The sequence below is a fragment of the Anabrus simplex genome, chromosome 2 (assembly GCF_040414725.1).
Source record: "Anabrus simplex isolate iqAnaSimp1 chromosome 2, ASM4041472v1, whole genome shotgun sequence".
In the NCBI taxonomy this organism is placed as follows: domain Eukaryota; kingdom Metazoa; phylum Arthropoda; class Insecta; order Orthoptera; family Tettigoniidae; genus Anabrus; species Anabrus simplex.
In genome coordinates, this window is record NC_090266.1 from 1,000,834,909 (window position 1) to 1,000,854,735 (window position 19,827).

Consider the following 19,827-nt stretch of genomic DNA (forward strand, 5'->3'; position numbering starts at 1 on the left):
ACCTTCCCCGGGATGAGTATACTCTAAATATGAAGTTTGGTTGAGATCTATTCAGCCGTTCCGACGTGATGGTGGAACAGACAAACAGACAGACAAACAGACAAACAGACACGAAACGTAAAAACCACCGATTCGGTCTTGAGTTGACCTAAAACGGATAAATATCTGAAAAATTGGCAAAAGAAAGAAATTACAGACAGCGGACCCCCTACAATTTTATTTATATAGATAACTAGGAAACCATTTAAGATTGAGGGCTAATTTCTTGTACAACTTGGCTAATGAAGTACTTGAATGTTAACCTATTTTTATTTCAAAAAAGTAGTAGGCCTGGATTGGGAAGAGAAAAATTTATACATATTTTTGAATAAATTTAAAAAGAAAGAGTTCGGATTTTTTCTTGTATTCTGTCCCAATAATAATGAAGCAATGTTGTTACTCATCTGCCATGATCCATTTCCAGTATCTGAGCAAAATGTGAGAGTATTTGATTGAAAAACGACTGAGAAATGTGTACCTGAAATAACTTATACAACATTTTTTGGAAATGTATCTGTCCAAATTTGTATTCATTTCACACATCCTATAAAAGCAAAGTAGTACTGCATGGTCATAAACAGCTCAGAATATACTGATTTTTATATATTTACAAGAATCCTAGCTGTACCTTTAGCATAAACCCAGAAAATACTTAGAAAATGGTGCCATAATAATAGACTTTTCCATCTTGTAAGAGTACGTGGTGTCTTTTAGTAGTAAGAATCATATTCACCCATACTACTTTAAAAGAACTATGAAGCAATGGAGGAAGCTTTCCATGAACGAAGTATCTATCTAGGAAGGTTCGAGGATAGTAGTACGTAGGAATAAAAGCCCTTTTCATTGGGATGCTGACAGAAATTGCTGTTATATAATGATATTCAAGCATAGCCTCTATTCTATACTCAATCACTTAGTCGTTTAGCACTGCAAATTGTATCGTGCACACAGGTTCAGACATTCAGTTCCCTTCATCTCTTCTATGTATGAGTCACAGCTCTGATAATAGGAAATGTATGGAGTCGACTGACGATGTAATCGAGAGCATACGTCGCTGTCTCCAGATGTTGTAATGCGAAGTACAATATGAAGCCGATGGTCACTAATTTTGTCAAACGGTCCAGGAGATATAACCTGTCAAAATTAAACCAAACAGTGTAAGTGATAGGCAAATTACCTTTTTCACACACACACACACACACACACACACACACACACACACACACACAATAACTGAACAACGCGCAGTAGTAAGAGAATATGCCAACAATAGTTTGAAAGGAATATATCAGTTTATTTTTCATATTTTTTGGAATTCGTGTAAGGATGTATTCACTGAAAATGAATATCAGCAGTAATATTTACAAAAAGTTGAGTTTTAGACCAGGGTTATCTATTTCTCTAGCTTACACGTTATCCCAGAATGGGAAACATACAGAAAGGAAAAGCATAGCTCCGTTGAAGCCGAAACCTAGCGCTGGCCGCCATGTTGATATAAAGCAATCAATAGGCTGACGTCAGTTGGGGCATTTCTAAGCAGTCTAGAACCTTATTGATACCAGAGAACCTGATATTTTCAAGATCCCTAGAAGAACTGAAATTGGTATTCAGAAGCAGAATGGCATAAATACGCAGGCATAAGTATTTTTTCACCCAGTGTGAAACATTATTTCCTAAATGTTGACCTATGGTTTTCATGGGCTGTGTTTTCTGAAAGTCCAAATTAACTTTTAACATCAAATTTCGGGAAAGAATCGTGTAAAATTTTCGAATTATTAAGGGGGTAGTATATACTAATAAATGTAGGTCACTGTGCAGCGATGTATAAAGGTGGTTTATCGATGGGCTTAACGTCGCACCAACAAGGATATGTCTTATGGGGACGATGGGATTGGACAGGATTGGGAAGGAAGGGACCGTGACCTTAATTGAAGTACACCCTCGGCATTTACCTGGTGTGAAATCCATCTTCATGGCTGCGGACAGTGCGGTTCTAACCCACCATCTCCCAAATGCAAGCTCAAGGATGCGTCACTCAAACTGCACAGCTAAATCCCTCATTTAATGTTAAAAACTTCAGAACTGGTCCGTATTGAAAAAAAGATTTACAATTACGAGATGAAAGTATATGATTTTCCACCTGTTCAATACAAATTCAAATGTGATATACATTGAAATGTCACATTTTATTCATAAATATTAGGGACCGGTTTCGGCATATTTATGCCATCATCAGCCTAAAGTTAGATAAACAAGGATACAAGTAAATTACATACATGTCAATACACAAATAAACTTTCAAACAGATTGGTAATTCATAATAGCGTTGATATGTACAAAATTTTCAATGTATAAAAACTCTCATATATACATCTTATAAACTTTACGATAAAGGTAAAATTGATCTATTTACAGTTCTGTGATATCTATTACCTGGTGACGTTTTTTGTTACAATTGTGTGTAAAATAACAAAAGACGTCTTTTAAAATACTTCTGTCTGAACAGCTTATACACCTAATATAATTTGGGGTATGACATTCCTATAGTATTAACATTTTTAGACGTTCTATCATGTTAGAATACACATGTAAATAAAGTTAGTAACAGTGTCCAGTATTGTTATATTGTAAAAGAGAACAGCTAGTCGTTATTTAATGTTTGTTAAAAATAGTTCCTCATTGGAATATAGGCGGTAAGCCAAGTTGAATTGGTCGGCTTTAAGAATCAAATAAATCTTGCTTGAAATATAGCGGTAACTTAGTTGTCAGGTTGCAAGATGGTTTTAAGTTTCTAAATCTTAAAAGTAAAAAGAACATGTGAGTGGCTGAGACCGTAGTTTGACGAGTGTGAGTTCACAAGACACTATGTCATCAGGTGGTCAAATGCAATTCTAGTTCCTCTTTAGCCTTCTGCTGGTTATGTGGTGCATGAGGTCCGTTTTGAATCAAAATCCCTCTAGAATTGCATTTGACCACCTGATCATATAGTGTCTTGTGAACTCACACTCGTCAAACTACGGTCTCAGCCACTCACATGTTCTTTTTACTTTTAAGATTTAGAAACTTAAAACCATCTTGCAACCTGACAACTAAGTTACCGCTATATTTCAAGCAAGATTTATTTGATTCTTAAAGCCGATAAGGATAGATAAGGAATTTACAGTAGAGGAAGTATAGGAGGTGATGGATAAACTTAGGAGTAGGTCGGCAGGTGGGAGTAACGGCATCAACAATTCATTTTGGTAAGAAATAAGTAAAAATAAGCAGATTGGGGAGGGAATATTTATATTATTTAACAGGGTCTTTAATGGTGGCAAAGTACCAAAACTGTGGGAAATTGGGATTATTTGCTCAGTATATAAAAGAAAGGGAATAATAACCTACCGAATACCTACCGAGGAGTAACCCTTCTAGACTCACTGTGTAAAGTATATACGGGAGTCTTGGCAAATAGGTTAAGAGATTGGTCGGAAAAGATGTGATATTATCCAGGTTTCAAGGTGGATTCAGGAAAGGAAGGCAAACAATAGATAACATTATGATAGTAATGATGATTATAGACAACTACATGAGTAAGGAAAGAGGTAGGGTATTTCTAGCTGCTATTGATTTTGAAAAACATTCGACACGGCAAGTAGAAAAGCGCTAAAAGAAAAATTAGGGAGTTTCAATAAAGATGATCAGAGCGATTGAGGCGATATACCGGAATGTATATTGCTGTATCAAATTAGAGTAGAATCTAATTAGTAAGCCGATAGAGTGTAAGGTCGGATTACAGCAAGGTTGCAAAAATTATCGCCAATATTAATTTTATTATTTATAAATGTGTAACGGTCACTCACATACTTACGGCCGTTGTTCTCTTGTACTCCGCTTGTCTTCCTCTACTCTCCGCTACCAACACTCATGTAATCGGCCTTGTACATTGGCTACTGCCTCACTAAACGCCCGACCCGCTGGACATCTCACTACGTACTGAATTACCACTGGGTTACGTCACTCGCTACGTCATTATCTGCTGTTTCTCGAAGCCATGTGCGCTTCCTTCACGAACTTTCTGCTGCCTTATAAATTCGTTCCTCGTTCCTTCGGTCTTCAGTCCAGCGCTGATACCGAGTGAGGTTGGAGGGTCGTTCGAGTTCGCAGTATTCCGCTGGGAAACTCTATTATATTTTCTACTAGATTGGGTGAGCAACAGAGTGTCTTATTTTTTATGATTATTATTATTTGCCCAGTGGATTTTGGCAAACAGGGCCTAACTATAACTTCGTCTCCATGGCCAGTTTCAGTTTACATGAGTGTTTTTAAACAACAAATGGCATCAAGACGATGAATAGACTCAAGAGGTTTGAATGATTGAATATGAGGCCTGGACTTAGCAACCGTACTATGAACTGACCTTGTACTCTGCATCTGAACGTGCTTGAACGACTCCCACGGTTGTGACCCCGTCCTCCGCCCTCCCGTTGCCCTCCTTTTCCTTATCCCTATATTTTAAAACTGTGTTCGTTTATCTCGTACCGCTGAGGCTTGAAGTTCGCTATATCTTTTTGAATTGCCTCGTCTAATGCGACATTTCGTAAATGGTCTAGGGGTTTCTTGTATATACATTATTTCTATTCAAACTTTGTTCTCATACTCTACTATATTGAGAAATGTTGCGTTTTATTTCGGTTATCTTACAAGTAGAAAGAACATACAGTCTTGGTTAAACTTTACTATTATTTTACTTGTTCCCACCACTGACCTCTCATTGATCCCAGCTTGCTTTCTTATTCGATAGCCTGCTAATGCATCTTCAAATAATTATTACGTCATATGGATTGCTACCTTCTACGAATTGCTGCATATTGATACATATTTGGTTCCATATACCCCCACTATCGTAACAAAATGGTGGCAGAGCGTGTTTATCCGATTTATTTAGTGTTAAGTCTCTATTATTCTTACTTTATCGTTTTTCGATTGCTCTGGTACTTAATCATTGACTGGTTCTTCTTACTATGACGTCATTCTTCCTTTCTTAATATGGAAAAGTTTCCTGACAATTTTCCATTATATCATTGTGATGACTATTCATCTTCACACCTGGCTTTTTTATCTATACCTAATCCACCTTGTGCGGACTTAATTTCTTTTGTTTCCTCATTCTAACACTTCAAATTTACTTGACCAAGACTTGAAACCAAAACCTTCGACCACCATTCATCATCTACACCCTGAAATTTCTAGGCCATTTACCTCATCACCTATTTCTCCACGTCCATTCACTGACTCCCTTCATTTCGAAATTATTAAGCAATCTTTAATACAAGTGCCTACCTACCTGAACGGATACTGATCCTCGAAATTTGACTACCTGGTTACTTTTTGTTCGTAAATTCTTAAAGCCTCAACTAGACCCGTTTTCTCAGCTCATTGGCTTATTAACCTGTAAAACAACTGGATATTTAACTAAAGTTTGGCTTGAAAATATGCCATACATTCAGAGCTGGGCTCAATTTCGAACTTGCCTTCATAATTACTTGTTACCTTATGAAGTACGGCACAAATTATGTTTGGAATTTGTTGCCGTCATCAACGCCCTATTTAGATTCCATTCTTAACTTCAGTGATGTACTTAACATCGCTAATGAGCCCTCAGAATTGATATCAGTTGTTACATTTTATGCTGTGCCTTCTTTTCAACAGCTTCTTAATGTACATTCCCCACGTACTTCTTTGCTACTGTTGTACACTGCAGCACAAGCTCATAAGACTTACTCCTATGCCAATATATCCTACTATGCTTATGTACCACCACCTGTATTACCTCCCTCAGCTACCCCTCCTCCTACGACGATATCACTATCACGGCCTAATCCTCCTACAGTTAGCAAAATTTCTATTGTTTGTTTTCGCTGTAAAGGTACTGGGCATATAGCTAAAAATTGTGCTTCTTCCATTCTGGGAGAATGCTTACAATCCTCGTCCGTAGGCAGTGGTCCAGCTCAAGAGACACATCTGCCTAATCAAGTGTATTATTTTCACCATAATCACTCTTCTACTCGGCTGCCTCCTCGATGTTCCACTAGCCCTCGTACTTCAACGAGCTTAGAATATGGTTCTCATATCCTTTTCCCATTACCCAGGATTTCTCATATTGTGGTATGCTTCACAATATTCCTGTTATTGCACTTTTAGATTCTGGTTCGACAACTTCATTAATTAGTCTAGAAATTTTCCGCTCCCTTCAGAACGTTTCTTCTCATCTTCAGCTTTCTCCGTCTTCACTTCTTTGTACTTCTGCATTAAATAATGTACTTCAGACCCTTGGCCAAGTCACGCTTAACCTAAAAATTCAACATTTTTTTGGCACTACTCTTTTAATGTTGTAGAAAATTTATCATGTCCTCTAATTCTGGAATGTGATTTTTTCGTCACACTGGTTTGATACTTGATTCTTTCAATTCCTCTATTCGTTTCAAGTTTTCGCACATTAGGATTCCATTAGTGAATTATCCAGATTTTCCTCTTTCACATCTTTCTCCTGTTCGCTATGGTTATGTGTATTGTAATCGTTCTCAGTCTGATCAACTTGATAATTTGTTAATTGCGTTTTATGATGTTGTAACCCTTAAACTAGGTACTGTTACTAATTTCCACGCTCACATTGATCTCGTCGACACCACTCCTATTCGTTCTCCCCTGTATCTTTTGAGCCCGCCTAGAATGAAAATCCTTAATCAACTTGTCGGCAAAATGCTGGCCGGTAACACTATTGTACCCTCCACTTCTGATTATGCCTCTCCCGCGTTTATCGTCAATAAAACTGACGGGTGTTTTCGATTTACAGTAGCCTATCGAAAAAATAATTTTAAGATTCTCTACGATGTTTACCCAATGCCTAAAGTTTAAACTGCTTTTCAGCATTTTACCAATGCACAATATTTCAATTCTGCTTATAATCAGATACCCTTAGACGATAGCAGCTCCATGTATACTGCTTTTATTTCACCCACGGGTGTGTATCAGTTTACAAAAGTACCTTTCGCATTGAATCTTGGTTCACAAATCATGCGAAGATTTGTTGACGACCTTTTTGCCGATATTAAATATCAGCATCTATTTGCGTATGTGGCTGACCTTTTAATTTATAGTCCTGATTTTGATGCTTATATTAAATATCTTCGTTAAGTACTTTATCGTTTATGTTCTGTTAATCTTACCGTCATACCTTCCAAAATTGTTTTAGCTCAGACTTCTATTAAGTTTTTAGGGAATATTCTTTCGGGTAACGGCGTTTCTGTTGACCCTGATCGTGTTTCTGCAATTGATCGTATTACACCACATAAAAATCTGAAACAGTTACGAACATTCATAGGTATGGTTGGTTTTTGTGGTAAATTTGTCCCCCACTATTCACACATAACTGAGCCACTTTACTTACTTAAACGGAAACACATCAAATTACACTGAGGTGAACAGCAGCAAAGTGCATTTCTTTCTCTCAAATGGGATTTAACCAAGGCCCCTATTCTTCAAATACCTGATTTTGAGACCTTTTGAAGTTTCTACAGACGCCTCTGACGTTGATGTTGGAAGAGTCTTAAATCGCAACCGAGACAGTAAGCTCCCTCCCATTGCTTAATTTAGCCGCTTACTTATGCCAACTGAACGTAGCTATTCCATTTATGAAAGGAAAGCAATAGCATTAATTTTTACTCTCGACCATTTTTCAGAATATCTCGATCATCGAAAATTTCTTGTATAAAGTGACAATCAGGCGCTATCCTCGTTACTGAATAATGCCCTTAAAATAGGTAGAACCGGTCCATGGGTGCTCCGCCTCTCTCGTTTCATGTTCTCTATTAAATTTTGTCTCTGGCTATCAAAACACTGTTGCTGATGCTCTTTCTAATCTCTTTGACAACCCTCATCTTTAACCTTATATCAACTTCCCTCTTATGAAGTTAACACTATTTCTTCTCTCATTGAATTTCCATTATTTTTTGATTCCTGTTATCAACATCAATCTACTGATTCTTATTGTGAAGACATTAAGACTTCTCTTTCTACCTCTAACTATGATGACCTTTCCGTATTCATAATGATTTACTTGTTTTTAAGCCAACTCCTAAATCCATCCCTAGAGTTGTCGTTCCTTCCCTTTTACGTTCTATGCTGTTTCAGTATAATGATGGGTCTCATACTGGGCAGGCCCTTTGGGCGTGTACCGGGCGGTACACCTCCACGCCGCTAATTTAAAATGTGCGCCAGTTGAAACTCCTCTGCTGGAGGAAGTCTGAACTTTATCGACGGTATTAATTTTCAAGTTTCTCAGAAGATGTCACTACTTGGAAAGTTTGGAGTTTTTGAACTGTGCCACTTTGGATGTATTTTTGTTTTACCGGTAGTAAGAAGTGTGAACTTTCACTTCTAGAGGACACTACTGAAAAACTACAATGGTGCACCCTAGTGCGATGTGAAGGAACTGTTTTGTGGAGAAATTTTTATTTCAAAAGTTTGTTTCTTGTTAAATTTCTTTCTGTTATTGTTTAAGTTGGCTGTATACCCCTCTCTTTCCCCTTGTTTTGTATTTAGCCAATCCCGAATTTCTTTAATTAATTTCTGACCAATCTGATGTATCTTCCCCCAACTTGAATATGTTGCTGTACCCTAGCCAATAAAGTGATTGTGGGCGGGTGTTCTCTTCCCTAAAACGCCTCGAACTTTCCGCGAGAGTATATAAACTGCTGATTTTTGGGTCTCTGGGCCACTTCTGTTCCATCTTTCTGTGTGTAAAGTACATAGCAGGGGGCGGGAAGCGCCTCTTTCTTCGGCAGCGGTCAACAACAAGGTAATGGCCGATTAATAACTTCTTTCTTTGCTAGCTCAGCAGTTTAACTCTCGGGGCGGGTCCGAAGTTTTTCCATAATGTAACCTTCCTTAAAATGTAAAGACCCTTGGTATCGATTCTATCTTTAAACTGCATATCGGGATAGAGAGTGCTTAACCCTCTCGAGCTCCCACTCATATTGTTTTGAGGTGAACTTATTTTTTTTCTCAACCTATTCTTCTTTACGTAATGTAAATTGTTTCTTTCTTAAGTCACCTCTTTAGTATGGGATTAGCCCTTGTATTAACGGCCTAGTGCCAAGTAGGTTTTAAACAAGTGTATTAGGAGCGCAAGTTCGCCTCCTCTCAAATTGTTATTTTAGAGGTCATGTAATTAATCTTTTTCTCACTTAATAGACCTCAGTAGGTTGGGTATTTTACCCCTGTGTCTATGTCCTGAGAGGACAACTTGAAGGTGGAGTTTGGTGTGGCCTTTGAGAGGCTTAAAGTTTGAGAGCGAGTGGCTCTTTCTTGAAAATTGAGTGTTGTATGCCTCGAGGAGGCTTTTCTGTGTAATTTGGAGCAACTGCTCCTGAGCATGAATGGGGTTTTCTGCCCCTCTGTTAAAACTTATTTTGAAGTAAGGTTGGGCTGATTGCCCAAGAATTGTGAAGTCGGGGCGCGAAGCCCAAATCCGGTAAATATTGTAACTACATTTTGTTGCCTTGCTACTCTGTACCTGCCATGCTTGTTATTTCTTTATTTTGAAAAGAAAATATAACCCTGTTAATTTTACATGAACTCTAATTTCGTAGCTTGAGACCCGTTCACACCCGCACCTTCCTTCACCTCTAACTACCGCAAAAACACGGTAACAAGTGGTAGCAGAGCGTGGTTGAATGGGTCTCAATTTAGCCCCTTTTGACGGCTAAACATTGCTTTGATTCAAACTCTAACAATTTTCTCAGTTGCTGGAATTTTTGATCTTTCCTGTTTCAAAATTGTTCTGTCATCATGCCCGGCCCTCGCGATGTTCTCCATCTTAACTATTTGCGCAAGGAGGAGTTGATCTATGAGTTAACTATCAGAAATGTGCAATCTGGAGGCACGGTTGCGATAGACACCAACAAGCTTAGAGAGTCCCTTGATTTGCCCATTTCCATCCCCAATTTGGGAGAGAAAAAATTGACGACTCTCTTTCCACGATCACCGAGAATACTACTGGGCTAGCATCGGTAGTTAGTTTTTTTGACGAAAATGATCCTTCTCCTAATCAAATTAAGCGTGTGCAAGCCAGGCTATATCATTTTTCAAATAGAGTTAACGATCTGTTGTCTCTGAAGTTGAATGATGTTCAGAGGAAGGAAGCTAGTACGTTGCTTGGAAGTATTTCTGAATTATCTAGCAAGGTCACTCAATTGTTAACTGGGGAAGTTCCTCCCAAAATTGATCAACCCACCACGATGAATGTAGGTAGCGAGGAAGAGCCTCCTAAGGGAGAAGTCCATAGGATAACCGTTGCTGCTCAAACTATCTCTGCCCCATTGAACAACGAGTCTGAACGCCGTGCATCGTTGAATAATATACGTTCTGAATTAACTTCCTTGCCACTGGAACCTTTACCTACTATGTCACCCGGGTTTAGCGGCTTGCCTCATCCATTGGCAATGTTGCTCAGAGGTATCTCTAAGTTTTCCGTTAATACCACCAGTGACGTAATTTCATTTTTAAGATTTTAAATTGAATTTCAGGATCATGCCCTTGTGTTTTCTCTTTCCCCATGTCAGATTTTGCAAATCATCTATCCCTATGCAATTGGTATTCTCTCAGACAAAATAGTAAGAGCCATTGCCGAGCAATCATCTATTGAGGATTTCCACGCCCACTTGCTAGCTAACTTCATCCCGGCTAGGGCCAGGTCCTCCCTTATTCAGAAGTACTATTATCGTGTACAGCGTTTGGATGAAAACTTAGCAGACTTCATCCAAGATATTAAATTCTATACTAGGGTGTTTGCCCTTCATTTTCCTGAAGATCATATTGTACAGGCTATTGTAGAAGGAATTTCACCATCCTATAGGTCATATTTGTGTTTCGCGGCGTGCCCGCAAACCTGCTCTGAACTTGAAGCATTGGCCGTCTCAGCGGAAGGAGTTAGATACGCCGATTCTTTGCGTGTCGCGAAAGAACCCCCTCCTTCTTTTGGTCATCCTCGGCCTCCTCCTCCTCGCCGACCAGTCACACCTCGTAAATGCTATGCTTGCGGGTCGCCCGACCATCTTCGGAACAAGTGCCCATTGCTCAAGTCTAGTGGGACAAGGAATGGAACTGGTTCATCACAAGGCTGTTTTAAATGTGGGGCTTTCTCACATATTGCCAAGAATTGTCCCAATTCGAATAGCACCCCCTCCTGCTCAACTTCAGGTGCAACTTCCAACAACAATCAAAAGTGACTAGTGGCTTCGGCTGAGTCGACTAATCCATCTTCCCGAGGCTCAGCCCCTGGCAAACAGGTCGTAAATTCAGGGAATGTTCAATCTGCAAATCTATCTTTTGAATGCCCCAAAGAGTGTCTTAGGATTGCGGCGGATACCCCCGCACCGGTCCCTTTTCTCAAACTTGAGTTAAATAATGAACCTGTAACAGCTCTTTTAGATTCAGGCAGTGTTTGTTCGATTATTTCGGCTGAATGTTATTCTAAATTGAAATCTGTTTGTAAACTACCTGACTATGTCTCATCTCCTGTTCAATATGTTTCGGCTAATTCATCTCCATTGGAAATCCTAGGTTCTGTAAATGTCAAAATTCGTATTTTTAAATTTACATGGAAAATCAAATTGTTTGTGGCTAAGCACCTGTCTTGCCCCATCATATTGGGGGCTGACTTCATTTCTCACACTGGTCTTGTGCTCGATCTTCAGAGTAAGTCGTGCACATTCAAATTTGCGTCCAATTGTAAAATTCCCTTGTTAAAGTGTAATTCTGTATCATGTTCATCTATTTCGCCTACCCAAGATGAGATGTTGTTAGACCTTAGACATCTACCTGAGGAGCAGGCTGATAGTATTCGTAAATTATGTCAGTCATTTCCAGAGGTGTTCTCTGATACTCTTGGTGTTACTGACCTTATTGAATACAAAATTGAGGTCACGGATTCAATTCCTGTCCGTTTTCCACCTTATAGGCTATCTCCACCTAAAATGAAGGCTCTGAAAGAAATCATCGATCAGATGTTGAAGGATGGTATTATTAGGCCATCTAAGTCGGCGTATTCGTCACCTATTTTTCTAGTCCCGAAACCCCAAGGGGGCTTCAGGCCTGTCACTGATTATAGGGCTCTCAATCGGAAGGTGGTGTTACAATCTGGGCCCCTTCCCGACCTTCATTCTTGTTTTTCATGGTTCCGTAAGGCCAAGTTCTTCACCATCTTGGATTTGAATCAAGCCTACAATCAAATTCCCCTTGCTGAAGAGTCTAAACATCTTACAGCGTTTGCCACGGACTGGAATTTATACGAATACAACCGCGTGCCTTTCGGGCTCCCCACGGGAGCAGCTGTACTCACTAGGCTGCTAGATAGGGTCTTCTCCGACATCAAATTTGAGTACTTGTATCACTACTTGGATGATGTCGTCGTATTTTCGGAGACCTTTGAAGAACATCTAGATCATCTGCGAGAAGTTCTCAATCGCCTTCGTAAGGCTGGGTTAACTGTCAAGTTGTCCAAGGTTGCCTTTGCTAAGCCCTCTATGTCATTCCTAGGGCATATTGTGTCACCTGATGGTGTTGCCGTCGATCATTCTAGAACACAGGCCATCCGTGATTTTAAACCTCCCAAGGACATTAAAGGTATCGCCAGGTTCATTGGTATGGTGAATTTCTTCAGGAAGTTCATTCCTAACTTCGCTAATAGAGCGGCGCCCTTGAACCTTCTTCGTAGGAAAGGCATCAAATTCGAGTGGGGACCTTCTCAACAAGCCGCTTTTGAAGATCTTAAATTAGCTCTCTGTAATGCAACTGTACTTACTATGCCTGATTTCTCGAAGAAATTCATCGTATAAACCGACGCGTCGTCGTCAGCAGTAGCTGCAGTCCTTCTTCAAGAGACTGAACTAGGGAGGCGACCCATCGCCTATGCATCTAGGACCTTGTCGGCTCAAGAAGCCAAGTATTCCATCTATGAGCTCGAAGGTTTGGCAGTCTTATTCGCCTTAGAAAAGTTCCGTCTCTATCTGGAACATGTCAAATTCGACCTGGAGACAGATAATCAAGCCTTAAGCTGGGTCTTAGGTAGGCCGCGTCGTACTGGTCGTATAGCCCGTTGGGCCATCCGAATTTCTGCCTTCCAATTCGATGTCAGGCATATCAGAGGTACCGAAAATGTTGTTGCTGATGGACTCAGCCGTATGTTTTCCAACGACGTCGAGACCCTCGAACCGGTCGACAGTTCATCACCTCCCGAGTCCATACTATCTGGTGTTAATGCCATCTTAACAGATGCTCCCATGCTCTTTAGGGATATCGAGAAATACCAACGTGAAGATCCGACGCTGGCTCCGATAATGGAAACCCTTTCTTCTGGGGAACATATTGTCCCTTATGTTCTGAGGAATGGTGTTCTATGTTGCCCTTCGAGGCATGATAAGATGATGAAGGTTGTCGTTCCAGCTGTTCTTGTGCCTATGATCTTCAAGTACTATCATGAGACCCCATTAGGGGGGCATCTTGGAATCTTTAAAACTCGTGAGAAGGTTCGTGAAATGTTCATCTGGAAGGGTATGGACGGTGACATCCGTGAACTAGTAAAGGCTTGTAAATCCTGTTTGCTTAGTAAACCAACCATGTCCACCAAGGTAGGCCTTTTGTCTTCTCATCAAGCGTCGCGCCCCATGGAACGCCTGTATATTGATTATGTAGGACCCTTCCCCCAGTCAAAGGGAAATGCCAATAAGTTCATCTTTGTATGCGTAGATGGTTTTACAAGATTTTCCTGGTTATTTCCGACTAAGCTGGCTACCGCTCAGTCCACCATTACTTGCTTAAATTCTATTTTTGCCTCTTTTGGTCCGTGCCAATATATTGTGTCTGATAATGCTAAGGCGTTTACATCAAATCTTTTTCGTAAATTCTGCTTTGACCTGTCCATCTCTCATGTGACTACTTCTGCTTATTACCCTCAACCATCTCTGGCTGAACGGGTTAACCGTAATCTCAGGTCCGCGCTTATTGCCTATCATCATGAAGATCATTCCAGGTGGGACACGTCCCTGCATTGGTTAGCTTTTGCTTTGAATTCGGCGGTTCATGAATCACATAAATTTACTCCAGCCTCTTTGATGTTCAAGTTTGTTCCCAACACGCCGCTCTCTAACCTCTGGTCTCTGAGTGACATTCTACCTGAGACAATAGATCCGGACAACATTAAAGATCTTTGGAAGAAGGCTAAAGCCAATCTTAAAGTGTCTCATGAAAAGGTTAGGGAAAGGTATGATCGTGGACGGAGACCCACCCATTTGAAGGTAGGTGACCAGGTAATGGTCAAGAATTTTGTTCCCGCGGGCAAGTTTGCCCCCAGATTTCATGGGCCGTGTGTCATTCTCGATTTCCTTACGCCGGTTACGTTGTTATTAAGCAATCCAGCCACCGAGAGGATATTTAGGGTCCACCTGTCGCAGGTGAAACCTGTATAATTGCTGTGCTAACTTGCCTCATATTATCTTGAAAGGAATATGAAGGTTATATTTTTTTGAGTTTCACTTTTAAGGCTTTCTGCCCCTTCTATAATATTTTGTTTTATATGTAAGCATTTTTGTAAAACCTGCCCCGAACCGTTAAACTGCCATCCTGTCCTTCTCACGGCCATTACCACGCTCCCGTCTCCTGCTCCACTCTACACCGTGGCTTATTTAATGCCACGGATATCTGCACGCCGCTGGCCCCTCAACCTCTCCACAAGCCTGTGCCCTCAAAAAAAGGATGATGGTCCAACAAATTCTGCCGCCTAGCTTTAATGTTTCAGTGCCCCCGCAGCCGCGCGGCGCCGTGCCGCGATTGGGATAGAGGAAGGGCCCCCTCGACCCCAGCGAGGACGACATGTGCACGGCGAGCCGGAGCTCTCCTCCCGGCCAAGGCTGATGTGCGGCGCACGACCTGCTACTGGCCCGCAGCCTGTATATGTTCACCGCGGGCGCGGCGTGCTTCTACACCTCTGCTCCCCTCATAGTGCGGGCGAGCGGTATCTCAGGGTACTTGAGGGGCCCGGGCGGCCTGCTCTGAACGCAAGCAGTGGCGGCTGGTCTGGCCGTTAAAATCATCAACGTTTGAAGTACATATCCAGCTATATGGACATTCCAGTTCAACTTTACTACCTTTTCTTGGGTATTCTACTGCAATACTTGGTGGACTTAGAAAATTTTCCTCAACTTTAAAAACTAAAGTTTTCCTTCTGAATTCAACTTCTTCAAACATAAAGACTTTACTTCACCAGTTACAACAAAAATTTTGAAACTGAATCAAACCAAATTAAGAAAATCTTATAAATACTTCTGCAATTAATCTCCATATCAACATCAAAACTTGGACCTTGTTTCCAAACAAATTGCATGTGTCACCCCTGGAGGAACTTTTGGGGGGGGGGGGAGGTCTGTACCGGGCGGTACACCTCCACGCCGCTAATTTAAAATGTGCGCCAGTTGAAACTCCTCTGCTGGAGGAAGTCTGAACTTTATCGACGGTATTAATTTTCAAGTTTCTCAGAAGATGTCACTACTTGGAAAGTTTGGAGTTTTTGAACTGTGCCACTTTGGATGTATTTTTGTTTTACCAGTAGTAAGAAGTGTGAACTTTCACTTCTAGAGGACACTACTGAAAAACTACAATGGTGCACACTAGTGCGATGTGAAAGAACTGTTTTGTGGAGAAATTTTTATTTCAAAAGTTTGTTTCTTGTTAAATTTCTTTCTGTTATTGTTTAAGTTGGCTGTATACCCCTCTCTTTCCCCTTGTTTTGTATTTAGCCAATCCCGAATTTCTTTAATTAATTTCTGACCAATCTGATGTATCTTCCCCCAACTTGAATATGTTGCTGTACCCTAGCCAATAAAGTGATTGTGGGCGGGTGTTCTCTTCCCTAAAACGCCTCGAACTTTCCGCGAGAGTATATAAACTGCTGATTTTTGGGTCTCTGGGCCACTTCTGTTCCATCTTTCTGTGTGTAAAGTACATAGCAGGGGGCGGGAAGCGCCTCTTTCTTCGGCAGCGGTCAACAACAAGGTAATGGCTGATTAATAACTTCTTTCTTTGCTAGCTCAGCAGTTTAACTCTCGGGGCGGGTCCGAAGTTTTTCCATAATGTAACCTTCCTTAAAATGTAAAGACCCTTGGTATCGATTCTATCTTTAAACTGCATATCGGGATAGAGAGTGCTTAACCCTCTCGAACTCCCACTCATATTGTTTTGAGGTGAACTTATTTTTTTTCTCAACCTATTCTTCTTTACGTAATGTAAATTGTTTCTTTCTTAAGTCACCTCTTTAGTATGGGATTAGCCCTTGTATTAACGGCCTAGTGCCAAGTAGGTTTTAAACAAGTGTATTAGGAGCGCAAGTTCGCCTCCTCTCAAATTGTTATTTTAGAGGTCATGTAATTAATCTTTTTCTCACTTAATAGACCTCAGTAGGTTGGGTATTTTACCCCTGTGTCTATGTCCTGAGAGGACAACTTGAAGGTGGAGTTTGGTGTGGCCTTTGAGAGGCTTAAAGTTTGAGAGCGAGTGGCTCTTTCTTGAAAATTGAGTGTTGTATGCCTCGAGGAGGCTTTTCTGTGTAATTTGGAGCAACTGCTCCTGAGCATGAATGGGGTTTTCTGCCCCTCTGTTAAAACTTATTTTGAAGTAAGGTTGGGCTGATTGCCCAAGAATTGTGAAGTCGGGGCGCGAAGCCCAAATCCGGTAAATATTGTAACTACATTTTGTTGCCTTGCTACTCTGTACCTGCCATGCTTGTTAATTTTACATGAACTCTAATTTCGTAGCTTGAGACCCGTTCACACCCGCACCTTCTTTCACCTCTAACTACCGCAAAAACACGGTAACAGGGCGCGCCAAGGCTTATTCTCGGCTGGCATCTCAATTCTTTTGGCTCAATATGCGCAGGGTTATCTTTGATTGGGTCAAATATTGTGCATTATGCCAGAAACACAAACCACCAAGCACATTACCTTTTGGTTCTCATTCTGTAACACCTTCCACTTATCTTGCGGAGAGATATTACATTGATGTTGTCGTCCCCATTACTAAGTCTTCCCAAGGCAATGCGTACATCCTCACCCTTCTTGATGGCTTTTCAAAGTTTTAATTTTGCGCCCGTTGCATAAACTTTCTGCTCAAACTATTATCCAGCTTTTGAATGACCAAATTTTCCCTGTTATTGGTTTACTTAAGTACCTAGTTTCCGATAATGCTACTGTTTTTGCTTCACGATATTTTTATAACTTTTGCTTTGCCAATGGTAGTAAGAAAATCTTTACCTCACCCTACAACCCCCAAGCCAATCTCGTTGAACGATATCATAGGAATTTGAAGGTCCTGTTGTCTATCTTCCATTCTGAAGATCAATGCCATTGCAATTCTTACCTGCTTTTGCACACGCACTTAATTCTACCGTAAACAACTCAACCTCTTTTTACCACGACGAAATTATTTTTGGGTAGAGATTTACAAACTCCTTTACATTTAACATGGGATTAACCTTCTTTGATCCTTTATTTGCCTAATCAAGTCTCTCAGGCTGAGTGGAAATGGACATTAACCAAATTGCATCAGGCACAGGGGGTTCGTCGTCGGGTTCACAACCGTGGGAATCGTCCCTCAATATTTAAACTTTTAGATAAAGTATTGTTAAAAAACTATCCTCAAAGTTCCGCTACTGATCACATATGCGCTAAATTTTGTCCCCGTTCGACAGGCCCTTTTTAGATCATTCAATTTTCGATCCTTGTTAGTGTTTCATTACAGGATGCGAATGATCCTTCTATTATTAAAAAGGCCCATATCTCTCAGTTGAATCAGTATTTTCAATAAACATTTTTTCTTTCTTCTCTCGTTTGCTCTACCCAGTGACCCTCCAACCCCACCCGGGTCAATTGGACTCTCCCATTCAAGGTAAAAGTAGGGAATGTTTTCCTCTTTCCTTTTTTTCAAAACATGTGAATGGGATATTTTTTCTTTTCCCTAGACCATATTCATGTTTGTTTATTGTGTTGTTCTATTTTTCTGACTTATCCATCCCCTCACTTTTTACTATTTGTTTATCTATGCTCTGTTTCTTGCCGAGTCTGCTTTTGTTCGGATTCCTAGCCGTCGGGGGAATATGTAACGGCCACTCACCTACCTACGGCCGCTGTTCACTCGTACTCCGCTTGTCTTCCTCTACTCTCCGCTACCAACACTCATGTAATCGGCCTTGTACATTCGCTGCTGCCTCGCTTATCGCCCGACCTGCTGGACATCTCACTGCATACTGAACTACCACGGGGTTACGTCACTCGCTACGTCACTATCTGCTGTTTCTCGAAGCCATGTAGGCTTCTTCACGAACTTTCTGCTGCCTTATAAATTCGACCCCGATCCCTCGGTCTTCAGTCCAGCGCTGATACCCAGTGATGTTGGAGGGTCGTTCAACGAGTTCGCAGTATTCCGCTGGGAAACTCTATTTTATTTTCTACCAGACTGGGTGAGGAACAGAGTGTCTTATTATTTATGATTATTATTATTTGCCCAGTGGACTTTGGCAAACAGGGCCTAACTATAACTTCGTCTCCATGGCCAGTTTCAGCTTACATGAGTGTTTTTAAACAAAAAAATGGCATCAAGATAATGAATAGACTCAAGAGGTTTGAATGATTAAATAATAATAATTTCGTGTGGCTATTTCCAGCCGAGTGCAGCCCTTGTAAGGCAGACCCTCCGATGAGGGTGGGCGGGACCTGCCATGTCTACGAAACTGCGTGTTATTGTTGTTGAGGATAGTGTTATGTGTGGCGTGTGAGTTGCAGGAATGTTGGGGACAGCACAAACACCCAGCCCCTGGGCCACTGGAATTAAACAATGAAGGTGAAAATCCCCGACCCGCCCGGGAGTTTAACCCAGGACCCTCTGAACCGAAGGACAGTACACTGACCATTCAGCCAACGAGTCGGACAATGATTGAATATGAGGCCTGGACTTAGCAACCGTACTATGAACTGACCTTGTAGTCGGTATCATACCGTGCTTGGAGACTCCCACGTTTGTGATTCCGTCCTCCTCCTTCCCCGTTGCCCTCTCTTTCCTTATTTCTATATTATAAAACTGTGTTCGTTTATCTCCTTCCGCCGAGGCTTGAAGTTCGCTATAACTTTTTGAATTGCCTCATCTAATGTGAAATTTTGTAAATGGTCTAGGGGTTTCTTGTATATATTTCTACTCAAACTTTGTTCTTATACTCTAGCATATTGAGAAATGTTGAGTTTTATTTTGGTTATCTTTCAAGTAGAAAGCATATACAGCCTCGGTTAAACTTTACTATTATTCTTCTTGTTCCCACCACTGACCTCTCATTGGTCCCAACCTGCTTTCTTGTTCGATAGCCTGCTAATGCATCTTGCAGGGCAACATAGGGCCATGTGAACGAAAGGGATCTGCGGATCAACGCACTGTCACTGTAATATTTGTCCCAAATGGAATATAGTCACTGTAATATTTGTCCCAAATGGAAAATAATAATTACTTTTACTCAAATAAACTGTAAAATCTGCGGTAAATTAAGAAATACCCTCGTTACTAGAAGAATATCTGGAGAAATATCAAGAGAAATTTGTATACGTATTTACGAGCTGTAGACAGGACTCCCTTATGTTGCACTCTACTGCTCGTGTCGTCTTTTGTTTCTTTCTTGTGGTCCAGGGATAGCACCGACGAATGAGAGTGCTATGT

The 19,827-nt window shown here is 40.8% G+C and overlaps 1 protein-coding gene across 2 annotated transcripts in view; it reads right to left on the reverse strand.

The window, feature by feature from the left end:
* Positions 1-307: 307 nt before the first annotated feature.
* Positions 308-19,827, reverse strand: part of LOC136863243 (putative fatty acyl-CoA reductase CG5065) — a 249,057-nt gene continuing 229,537 nt past the window's right edge. The window contains exon 8 of one of the 2 annotated variants that reach the window (XM_067139631.2): positions 308-1,173. In XM_067139631.2, coding sequence (XP_066995732.2) covers positions 1,020-1,173 — 154 coding nt within the window. In that variant the 3' untranslated portion in view covers positions 308-1,019. The remainder of the gene's footprint in view (positions 1,174-19,827) is intronic. The other variant, XM_067139630.2, reaches the window with a different exon arrangement.